At 44.6% G+C, this 12188-nt stretch overlaps 1 protein-coding gene across 1 annotated transcript in view; it reads right to left on the bottom strand.

Annotated features, from left to right (window-relative positions):
• CFAP74 (cilia and flagella associated protein 74) overlaps window positions 1-12188 on the bottom strand; it is a 120326-nt gene that overhangs the window by 87742 nt on the left and 20396 nt on the right. Inside the window, exons 8-11 of the mRNA XM_038746643.1 lie at window positions 11495-11597; window positions 8523-8680; window positions 6700-6919; window positions 3152-3334 (exon numbers count right to left, since the gene is read on the bottom strand). Coding sequence (XP_038602571.1) covers window positions 3152-3334; window positions 6700-6919; window positions 8523-8680; window positions 11495-11597 — 664 coding nt within the window. The remainder of the gene's footprint in view (window positions 1-3151; window positions 3335-6699; window positions 6920-8522; window positions 8681-11494; window positions 11598-12188) is intronic.

The raw sequence follows: 12188 nt of genomic DNA, 5'->3' as shown, positions 1-12188 counted from the left end.
TCTGGCTCAAACCAACAGCCCAAGGTTGCCAGCTGGAAGGCTGAGTTTGGAATCCGAGTTTTCCCTTGGGTTTGAGAAAGCTGAGTGGATCCTTAGATGGAGGCAGTCTCCAAGTGGGAAGGAGCCAAAAGTCTTGCTGCTAACTAGTCAAAAAGAGCAAAGCCTCTTTGACAGCTCTCAGCCACCTCTTGTTCTCAAGGTGTCACGCAGTGGGAAGGAGAAGTTTGGGGCTATTAGAAGACACCTGGCATCTGGATGTGCAATCTCTTTACCTGGGTTAAAAAGAAAATAAAAATAGGGTAATAGCAAACCAAACTAATCAAATTGAGCCAGGTTTTCCCACAGGCTAAGACAGAAAAATGCAATCCAGGTTGGAGGCTCATTTCCCTCACAGACTCTGGGCTTTTCATTCAATCTTATTTACTGAGCACTTACTGTGTGCAAAGCACAAGTACTAAGTGATTGTTTGAAGGGCTGGAAACTGGAAGGAGAAACAATGGGTGGTGGTGACCAAACCCAATTAACTATCTACCTTGCCGCCGACCCCTTTCCCACGTCCTCCCCCTGGCCTAGAACTCTTTCCCCATCCACACACACCAGATCATCATTCTTGCCACCTTCAAAGCCTTATTAAGGTCATATCTCCTCCAAGAGGTCTTTTGTGATTAAGTCATCTTTTCCCCGGCTCCCTCTCCCTCCCTCATAGTCTATGCACTTGGATCTGTGACATTTGGGCTTTTGGTATTCATGCCACCCTCAACCCCACAGCACTTAAGTATATATCTTTAAATTGTACATTATAAATTAGTTATATAATGATGTCTGTATCCCCCTCTAGACTTTATGCTCATTTTGGGCAGGGAACGTGACTACCTACTGTGTTGTATTGTACTCTCCCAAGTGCTTAGTACAGTAGTACAGATTTACACACCATAAGTGTTCAATTAGTACCATTGATTGATTGATTAATTGAACACTGGTCTCATCAATTTTCTGACACAGCTAAATCAGGAATGATGCAGAGGCGCTTCTTTACCAGACCAGGGTGATTCTGCATGGAGAGTCATCGTCGAGAGGAGGAGTGGGCCAAGGGGTACCCCTCTGGAGTCCCCCAGTTATATCTGATCCACAGAAAAAATGGGTGACTTGAGGAGTCCACATTCCTTAACTTCAGTTGCTAGGTACACACTCTCCTAGTAACTGCTCAACTTGCCCCTCATTGGAGGGTCAAATTTTTACTAAGAAATGCCAAAGGCCTGACTGATACCTTCCTTATTCTCCTTCCAGCCACCAGTCATCACAGGAATCAATCAATCAATATTTTTTACTGAGTGCTGTGTGCAGGGCACTGTTTCAAGCACTTGGAAAAGTAGAGTACAATATTGTTGGGAGACATGATCCCTGTACACAAAATCTTACAGTCCTCAGGGGGAGAAAGGCATCAAAATAACTTTGCCTGCTGTGAGATCCAGATGTCAGGAACTTCAGGACCTGTGGGCTCAGAGTCTTTGGAAAAGGATGAAAGTTAAGGAGCCGGTGGCAGTTTGGTTCCAAGCACTAAGACTGTGAGTCCTATGTAGGACAGGGACTGTATCCAACCTGATTATCTTCTATCTACCCCAGAGCTTAGTACAATTCTTGGCACACAGTAAGCACTTAACAAGCACCACTATACTTATATCATTATTATTATTTTTACTTTTATTATAATTATTGTGTGCCTGGAGAGGGGAGGACTTTATTCATCCTTATACCTTTCTACTCCCTTTGCTACTGTGACTTGTATTTTAAGTGCTTCCAATTGTCTGTGCCATGTCTATATTCAGTTTCTTGTACCTACCTTGTACCTATCCCAGTGCTTGGCACATAAAAAGTGCCTCTTAAATACCCTTATTTTATATGGAGGAGAAGTCTTTTGAAGATGTGCAGGTTTTTGGCTGTCCAGGGCAAATGCCTGGTTTTCACTTGCAGACTTTAGAGGCTCAGTCTCAGTCTTCATACTACTGGCTCCAGAATGTTGCTGGAAGACTCACTTTTATTATTTCCAAAAACCCCAAAAGGTTTTCCACAGGAAATGCTGGTCAGAGAGCCATATGAAGTTTTCAAAATTAAACAAAGGACCATATGTGCAGTGACATATGTCTTCCCAGACAGATTCTGGCTGGAGCTCCCCAGTTAGAACAGACACTAATATTGTACGAGATACTAATGAAATGATGACCACAAACTGGAGTCCCCTCTAGCCAGTTGCTTTGCCTGACTGCATTGCAACACGAATAATAATTACAGTATTTGCTAAGCATTTACTGTGTGTCAAGGACTGCTGGGGTAAATATAAGGTAATCAGGTTGGACACAGTCCCTGTACCACATAGGACTTATAATCTAAATCAGAGGAAGGGAGGATTTAATTCCCATTTTATGGATGAGGGGACTAAGGCCCAGAGAAGTGAAGTGAGTTGCCCAAGGTCACACAGCAGAAAAGTGACACAGCTAGGATTAGAACTCGGGGCCTCTGTCTCCCAGGCCCATACTCTTTCCATTAAATTTAGGACTGCACAGTCTGACCTCAGCTCCTCTGTGTAATGCTGACCACCTAGGCCATTTGAATCCTTCATTTCTTCTTCATTCAAAGGAGATCATTCCAGGAACATGATAATGATCCATAAAAGAACACTTGTAAAACTATCTAAAATGATCAATTGCTCTAGAAATGTTGGATACCCAGATCAGTGGTGGAAGAGTGCTCTGCACACAGTAAGCGCTCAATAAACACGATTGAATGAATAAAAGAGATGAGAAGCAGTGTGGCTTAGTGGAAAGAGCACTGGCCTGGGAATCAGAGGTCATGGGCTCTAATCCTGGTTTTGACCATTGCTCTGCCAGTTGCTTGCTGTGTGACTTTGGGCAAATCAATTCACTTCTCCATGCCTCAATTGCCTCAACTGTAAAATGGTGATTGAATACCTGTTTTTCCTCCTACTTAGTCTGTGAGCTCCATGAGGGACTGGGACTTTGTCTTACTTTGTTTGACCTAATTAACTTGTACTTACCCCAATGCTGAGAATAGTAAGCGCTTAAATGCCATAAAAAAAGAATTAGAGACAAATAAAAGCGACTGACAAAAAATTGGGTTTGAAATGAAAGATTACCTTATATGGTTTATACTCTTCAGCCCAAAGGCCCAGAATCTCGGGTTCAGCAAGTGTTTCTTCTTCAGTGTTAGTGTTGACGTGAATGGCCTCAGCTTGGACGGATTCACAGGAGACTGCTCCTACCAACCCTGGCCAGTTTTTACAGGAAGGAGCTGATGGGGAACGCAAATCCTCGGTGGGCTGAAATGGGAAAGGAAAAATCCTTTAGGAGCTTCTAGCATCTGGTGACGATCCACAGTCACTCCAGCCACACACTATCTGGTCACACACCATGACTACACTGGCCTAATACCAATCTGGTGGTACAGCACCACCACTCTGAACACACGCTGTCTGGCTACACACCATCACTCTGACCACATGCTGTCTGGTTTCACACCACCACCACCACTCTGACTACAGGCCGTCTGGTTACACAACCATGACTGCTGTGATTACGGGTCAACTGGTAACACACCATCACCACTCTGACTACAGCTGACATGTTACACATCATGACCACTCTAACTACACATAGGCCATCTGGTTATATACCTACACCATTCTGACTTCAGGCTGTCTGGTTACACACCACCACCATTCTGGTCACATGCCTGTATATATGTATTTATGTTTGTACATATTTATTACTCTATTTATTTATTTTACTTGTACATATCTATTCTATTTATTTTATTTTGTTAGTATGTTTGGTTTTGTTCTCTGTCTCCCCCTTTTAGACTGTGAGCCCACTGTTGGGTAGGGACTGTCTCTTTATGTTGCCAACTTGTACTTCCCAAGCGCTTAGTACAGTGCTCTGCAGACAGTAAGCACTCAATAAATACGATTGATTGATTGATGCCGCCTAGTTACACACCACCACCACTCTGGCCACACACTGTCTGGCTACATACCATCACTCTGACCATATGCTGTCTGGTTTCACACCACCAGCACTCTGACTACAGGACATCTGGTTACACACCATCACCACCAATCCAACCACATGCTGTCGAGTTACATATCATCACATCACCATCCTTCTGACCACACACACTCAGGTTACATACCACCACTCCAATCACTGGAGTGCCTGGTGGTCTGGTAATAATAATAATAATAATAACAACAATAATAATGGCGGCATTTATTAAGCACTTACTACGTGCAAAGCCATGTTCTAAGCGCTGGGGAGGTTACAAGGTTATCAGGTTGTCCCACGGGGGGCTCACAGTCAATCCCCATTTTACAAATGAGGTAACTGAGGCCAGAGAAGTTAAGCAATTTGCCCAAAGTCACACAGCTGACAACTGGTGGAGCCGGGATTTGAACCCATGACCTCTGACTCCAAAGCCCGGGCTCTTTCTACTGAGCCACGCTGCTTACACATGACCACTCTGAACACAGGCCATGTGGTTATACACTATCACTCTGACCACAAGCCATCTGGTTACACATGGCCCTCTAGACTGTTAACTCACTGTTGTATTGTACTCTGCATACGGTAAGCACTCAATAAATGCCACTGAATGAATGAACTCTGACTACAGGCCATTTGGCTACGTACCACCACCACACTAGCCACAGGTCCTCTGGATACATCTCACTACTCATCACATATTCTGATTACAAACCATCTCTCTAGCTGCACATGGTCCTTTTACAGCCTGTCAAACAGTGCCTGGATCAGACGCTGGAGTGGTGGAATTTTCATAACCTCTGAAGCGTAAGTCATTGATCTTAAGCTAATTGAGTCTGCCAGAACAGATACCCAGTCGGGTTGTCATCTTTGCATGAAAGAGATCTATTTGAGCCTTAAGTCGCTGGTATAAAATGACAAGGAGATAATGAGTAGCAAAGTGTTTCTAAGTGGATAAAATATCTCAAACATCAGGGGTGCTGAGGAGGATGTTTACACACAAAAAGTGACAGAATAGTCCTGTTTCACCCATTTATGCACACTTCAGGCAGCTGGTGGGGCCTACGCTTACACTGACAAGAGAAACAGTTTTCCAGAAATCAGTCACTAGGTCAATCAATCAGCAATACCAATTGCTTGGGAGAGGACAGTAGAATTAGTAAACATGAGCCCTATTCTCAAGGGGCTTGCAATCTAGCAGGATCTCAGGGCTGCGATGAATAATAATAACAATGATAATAATGATAATAATTATGGTACTTTTTAAGCACTTACTATGTGCCAAGCACCACAATAAGCACTGGGGTAGGTACAAGCAAATCGGGTTGGACACAGTCCCTGTCCCCTGCGGGGGTCACAATCTCAATCCCCAATTTACAGATGAGATAACAGGCATAGAGAAGTGAAGTGACTGCCCAAGGTCCCACAGCAGACAAGTGTTGGGGCCGAGATTACAACCCCTGACCTTCTGACTCCTAGCCCCCTGCTCTATCCACCTCACCATGCTGCTTCTGAACCAGAATTCTGGTTTCACAGCAGATTCTAGAAGGACCTGAAGTGCAAAATCAAGTTTAAAGTTCCCCTATTTCATCCAAAGGGAAAGACGTTACAGTTGATCACCGTAAAGAGATCAGGAGAATCAAGAGATCTGAGTTCTAGTCCCAGTTCTGCAACCAGCCAACTGTGAGGCGTTGGGCAAATAAATTCACCTCTCTGGGCCTCAGTTTCCTCCTCTGAGGGCCCAAAGGTCACAGATCCAAGTATACAGAAAATGCAGAAGGGAGAGAGAGGTGGGGGAAAGAGGGCTTAATCGGGGAAGGCCTTGGAGGAGATGTGACTTAAATAGGGCTTTGAAAGTATTTTAGTATGTCTACACTCTAGATGGAAAGCTCTTTGAGAGCAGGGGTTCATGCCTACTAATTTTATAGCTGTCTCCCAAATGCTGAGTACAGTGCTCTGTCCACAGTAGGCACTCTTAAATGACTGATTGACTGACCTATTTTCACTTTCCTTTTTTCAAAGGAACCCTGATGATCTCCCTCTGGACCCATTCATTCATTCAGTTGTATTTATTGAGTGCCTACTGTGTGCAGAGCACTGTACTAAGTGCTTGGGAAGTACAAGTTGGCAACATATAGAGATGGTCCCTACCCAACAATGGGTTCACAGTCTAGAAGGGGGAGAAAGACAACAAAACAAAACATGTGGACAGGTGTCAAGTAGTCAGAACAAATAGAATTATAGCTAAATGCACATCATTAACAAAATTAATAGAATAGTAAATATGTACAAGTAAAATAGAGTAATAAATCTGTTCAAACATATACAGGTGCTGTGAGGAGGGGAAAGAGGGGGCTCAGTCTGGGAAGGCCTCTTGGAGGAGGTGAGCTCTCAGGTGGATGGAAAGGAACCAAGGGAATCTACCTTGCCTCCTGAAAGTTCAGGTGAGTTTGAATCAAGCCAGACAGTCTTTGCAGGCGAGGGCCAAGTTCCTAGGGTCTTGTCTGGTTTTGTGAGAATATGAGTCCCCAGCATCCCTCACAGCCCAAGCTGCGGGGGGCTTTTTGGGTTCTACTAATGTAAGGGAAGGGGAATTTGGATTTTGAGACACATTTTGGTTTCCAATTGAAAACCGCTCTCAGCTTACCTGGAGGGCTGGGGCAGCTGCTGCCATTGGCTCACTGTCGAGAACCTTCAAGAAACCCTGGGTCTTGGCTCTCACGCTTGAGTGGATTTTGATTTTTTCTGGAACCTTCCGGGCATTGAAGCCAAGCTGTTTTGCCTTCAGCTTTTCTCCTTGAGCTTCTTCTTGCAAGAGTCGAGCCACAATCTCACACTTTCTAGTCTTCTGCTCCTCCTCAAAGGCTCTGTATGAAAACACAGAAACCCCTATCTACTGGAAGAGTGTGGGGCAGAGACTCTTGCCTCCAGGAGGAAAACTCTCTGTTTTGTACTCTTCCAAGCTCTTAGTACAGTGCTCTGCACACAGTAAGTGATCAATAAATACCACTGACTGATTCATTAACTCTTGGGGGGCTCCAAACATGGAGACAAGGCCAGGGTGAAACCTAAGTATAAGCTTTGCTGAAGGAGAATTTTAGCAGCTTCCTTGTTTCTCAGTGAGTGAACACCCTTAAAAGGGGAGTCGGGAAGAAGTATGGCCTAATTAGAAAGAGCCTGGGAGTCAGAGGATCTGGGTTCTAATCCTGACTCCACCACTTATCTGCTGTGTGACTTTGGGCAAGTCACTTAACTTCTCTGTGCCTCGGTTACCTCATCTGCAAAATGAGGATTCAAACTGTGTCCAACTTGACTAGCTTCTATCTGCCCCAGCACTTACTACAGTGTCTGGCACATAGTAAACACTTAAAAACCTAAAAAAACAAAAAAGCAAACAAAACAAAAACCTGGGGTCTTCTGACTCCCAATCCTGTGCTCTTGTTTTTAGACTAGGTTGCCCTGATTGCTAATAAATTGGGTCACTTTAGCCTGTTAAGAAACAGGTTGGATCTGTGGATACTTTTCAACCTGCCACTTTCAAGTTTTGCCCTGGGCAGGCTGTAGGCATGTGTGAGCACCCATACACACATGCACATGTATGCGCGCACACACACACACACACACACATTCCTTGCCCTTGAAGATGTGACAAATCAATGGGACACTTGAGAGAGGGCAGCACTTAATAATTATGGTACTTATTCAGCATTTACTATGTGCCAATCAGTATACTAAGCAGTGGGGTGGATACAAGCACATAAGGTTGGACATGGTCCCTGTCCCATGTGGGGCTCACAGTCTCAATCCCCTTTTTACAGATGAGGTAACTGAGGCCCAGAAGTGAAGTGACTTGCCCAAGGTCACATAGCAGACAAGTGGCAGAGCCATGATTAGAACCCAGGATCTTCTGACTTCCAAGCCTATGCTCTATCCACTATACCAGGCTGCCCCACTGAGCACTGCCCTGCAATAATAATAATAACAATGATGGCATTTGTTAAGCACTTACTGTGTGCCAAGCACTGTTCTAAGCTGGGGAGGATACAAGGTAATCAGGTTGTCCCACATGGGGCTCACAGACTTAATCCCCATTTTACAGATGAGGTAACTGAGGCACAGAGAAGTGCAGTGACTTGCCCAAAGTCACACAGCTGACAAGTGGCGGAGCGGGATTAGAACCCATGACCTCTGACTCCCGAGCCCATGCTCTTTCCACTGAGCCATGCTGCTAATGGTTTGGGAAGACTCTGAGCAGATGGAATTGAGGACAGGGATGGTGATGTTCTGGTGAATCTGACCCGTGGGGATAACCAGACTAGGTATTTCCTCCACTCCAGATGGCGAATGCCATTGGCTCCCCCAACCCAAAGCTGCCTTGACAAAACAAAAACTGTCAAAAACAAAAACAAAACAAAAACTTGACAAAAACAAAAAAAGTTGCCAACTTTTCCTTTCTCCCCACTGCCTTACTGTTTCTGTTTTTCCAGTTCCACAAGCCGCTTGTGATGGAAAAGGTGCTTGGTAACATCTCCACCTTGCGCTAGTATAGCTTCCTTCAAATTCTGCTCCTGCTGTTTGACTTCTTGTGCTCTGGCTTTCTCTCGTGCCTGAAGCAATCGGAGGATTTCCTTGAGGACAAAGAAAATCAGAGTTTCGTCATCTTTAGTGCACACCAGGCAAGGGAAGTTACTAAATCCAGGTTGCAAAATGCAGCAGATATATACGGATTTTCACAATAGTAAGACCATCTTAAGCTCCCCTTTTAAACTGTAAGCTCATTATGGGCAGGGAAAGTGTCTTAATTCTGTCGTACTCACCCAAGCACTTAGCAAAGTGCTCTATACATAGTAAGTTTTCAATACAATTGATTATCTTATCATGACTTTCCCAAATGGTAAATTCAGTGCCCTGCACACAGGAGACACTCAAAAAATGCTGGTGTGGGTGATGATAAAGATGATGATGATGATATTCCTTCCTCTGAATTCACAGATAGATTATGACTCTGAAGTGAAAACCAGAGTCCCCAATAATCCCTACTGTCATTATTCTTATTGCATTTAAGTGTTTATCGTGTGTCAGGCACTCTCGGCACACGGTGAGCTCTCAATAAATATTACTGATTGATTGGTTGCTATTGACCCAATGTGACCCTTTGGAAAGAACTGGAGCCTGGGAGTCAGAAGACCTAGATTCTAATCTTAGCTCTGCCACTTATCTGCTCTGTGACCCTGGGCAAGTCCCTTAACTTCTCTGTGTCTCAGATTCCTCATCTGTAAAATGGGGATTCATTACCTCTTCTCCTACTCAGATGTTAGCGGGACAGGGATTGTGTCTATCTTGAGTAATAAGCACTTAGCAAATTCCACTATTGTTATTATTCATTCAAACGTATTTATTGAGCGCTTACTGTGTGCAGAGCACTGTACTAAGCGCTTGGGAAGTACAAGTTGGCAACATATAGAGATGGTCCCTACCCAACAGCAGGCTTACTGTCTAGAAGGGGGAGACAGACAACAAAACAAAACATGTGGACAGGTGTCAAGTCATCAGAACAAACAGAATCAAAGGTAAATGTACATCATTAACAAAATAAATAGAATAGTAACATGTACAAGTAAAATAAATAGTGTGATAAATCTGTACAAACATATATATAGGTGCTGTAGGGAGGGGAAGGAAGTAGGGTTGGTGGGATGGGGAGGAGGAGAGGAAAAAGGGGGCTCAGTCTGGGAAGGCCTCTTGGAGGAGGTGAGCTCTCAGTAGGGCTTTGAAGGGAGGAAGAGAGCTAGCTTGGCAGATGTGTGGAGGGAGGGCATTCCAGGCCAGGGGAAGGACGTGGGCCGGGGGTCAATGGCGGGACAGGCGAGAATATGCACCCCATCCTCAACTGCACTGCACTTATATCCATATCTATAAACTATATATTACAAATTATTTATATTAACGTCCATCTCCCCTCTAAGCTGTAAGCTATATTCTATACTCTGTTATATTGTACTCTCCAAAGTGCTTAGTACAGTGCTTTGCACACATTAAGCACTCAAATACAACTGATGATGGTGGTACACAATAATCAAATTGGCACAGTTCCTATGCCACATGGGGTTCACAGTTTAAGTAGGAGGGAGTAGGATTTATTCCCCATTTTCCAGATGAGGCAACAGGCACAGAGAAGTGAAGTGAGTTGCCCAAGGTCACACAGCAGGCAAGCGGCAGAGCCGGGATTAGAACCCAGGTCCTTCTGACTTCCAGGCCTGTGCTCTATCCACTAGGCCACACTACTGGCTTCTCTGGTCTGGTGAGACTGTCCAGACCAGTTGGACCCTTAGCCCACCGAGGCTTCCGTCAATTGTCCGATGATGCGAGCCCGTTTCGATATGGTGCTCTGCCGGGTCAGAAGAGATGGCTGTGGCCATGTGCAAGGCACTGGACACACTGTGAGTTAGTTTGCCTTACTGCAAGACCACAACCCAGGGCCGACATTAGACATTTGGCCACTCTAAGCTAGAGAAAAATGTGGTACCCCCTGTCTTTCCAAAGACATTATTACTCAAAGTAATATTACGTTAATGAAAGCAGCATGACTTAGCGGAAAGGGCACGGGTTGGGAGTTGGCAAACCTGGGATTTAATCTTGGCTCCACCACTTGCCTGCTGAGTGACCTTGGGGTAGCCACTTCACTTCTCTGGACCTCAGTTCCCTCATCTGCAAAATGGGGATTCAATACCTGTTCTCTCTCCTACTTAGCCTCTGAGCCCCATGTGAGACCGGATTATCTTCTGTCCACCCCAGAGCTTAGAACATTCTTGGCACATAGTAAGTGCTTAACAAGTACGACAATTATTAACAACTTCCAGGAGTGACCCTGGGCATGAAGAATAATGTATTGATATTATAGAGAAGTCTGCCCAAATCCCTGAAACTAGAGTGTTTCTCTAGGGGCCTCTGAAGCCCTCTCTTCTTTCTTCGTTCCCCTCTCAGGTCCCTGTTGACTCAGGTGAAGCTTCTGATTTGGGCAGAGTGAAGCTGGATGCTTTCAAATTTTCAGCTGTGATAGACCCCTCTGACAGCACTCCCCGAGACAGATTCCTCCCTCACTTACCATCAGGAACCAGTTTTCATTCATCATCCCTCCCCTCGTGGGGTTCTAGAACAACTGGGGGGTACAGGAGGAGTCTTATAGAGAAAATGGGCAGGGCATAGCAGGGCATAGCAGGTCAGAGCATATGAGACGCCCCCTTCCCCAAGTCATTTCCTGTTATTATGAGGCAATTAAGGCCAAACATGGGTGGGTTTGACTGGCATCAGTTGGCCAACAATGCCAATGACTGAAATCCCTCAGCCCACATCACTGGGAAGAAGTGGCCAGATGTGGAGTGGGGCTCCTCATAACGAGAAATCTTGAGGAAAGGCACTGGGGCTTATTTGCAGATTTGTACCTGGTTTGCGGTGAGGTTTTTTTTCAGCGTCAGCACAGCTTCCATCCGCTTTTTCATGTGCTCCCGGGATTTCAGTTCTTCCTTTTTTTCTTTCTTTCGAATTCTGTAGGAAGAAAGAGGTATTTAAGTCGTGGATCACTTTAAGAAAGGTTTGGCTTTAAAAGAGTAAAAAAGGAATGAAAATTAATAATAAAAAAAAGAATTAAAAAAACAAAACAAAACAATACTGCTGCGCTGAGTCCCCACTTACCCAAGAACATTTGTCCAATTACGCTCTAGACGCATCCCTTGGGAAAAATCAATACATGTACTTGTGGGGAATATTACAGAATTGGCAAGTGTTTTTTTAACTCATTTTCAATTTGGAGTCCCGGGGTGAAAAAGCATGACAGAATAGACTGACAGATGGCATGACAGAAAGTCCTCTAGACTGCAAGCTCAATGTGGGCAGAGAATGTCTCTATCAACTCTGTTGTGTTGTACTTTCCCAAGGGCTTGTTAAAGGGCTCCGCACATAGTAAGTGATCAGTAAATACCATTGAAAACAGTAAGAGGACAGTCTTTGGGTGCATATGATGTGCTTGTGGCTGTGGGTCCCACATTGGCTTTTTCATTCACACCAAAGCGCCCGCCAAAGAACATCACCATCTTCTTCAAATATTAAGAACAGACAGATAGAAAGACAGACACACAC

This window comes from Tachyglossus aculeatus, chromosome 5, assembly GCF_015852505.1.
Source record: "Tachyglossus aculeatus isolate mTacAcu1 chromosome 5, mTacAcu1.pri, whole genome shotgun sequence".
Lineage (NCBI taxonomy): Eukaryota > Metazoa > Chordata > Mammalia > Monotremata > Tachyglossidae > Tachyglossus > Tachyglossus aculeatus.
The sequence above is the reverse complement of the archived record's forward strand: the minus strand, read 5'-3'. Positions and strand labels throughout refer to the sequence as shown.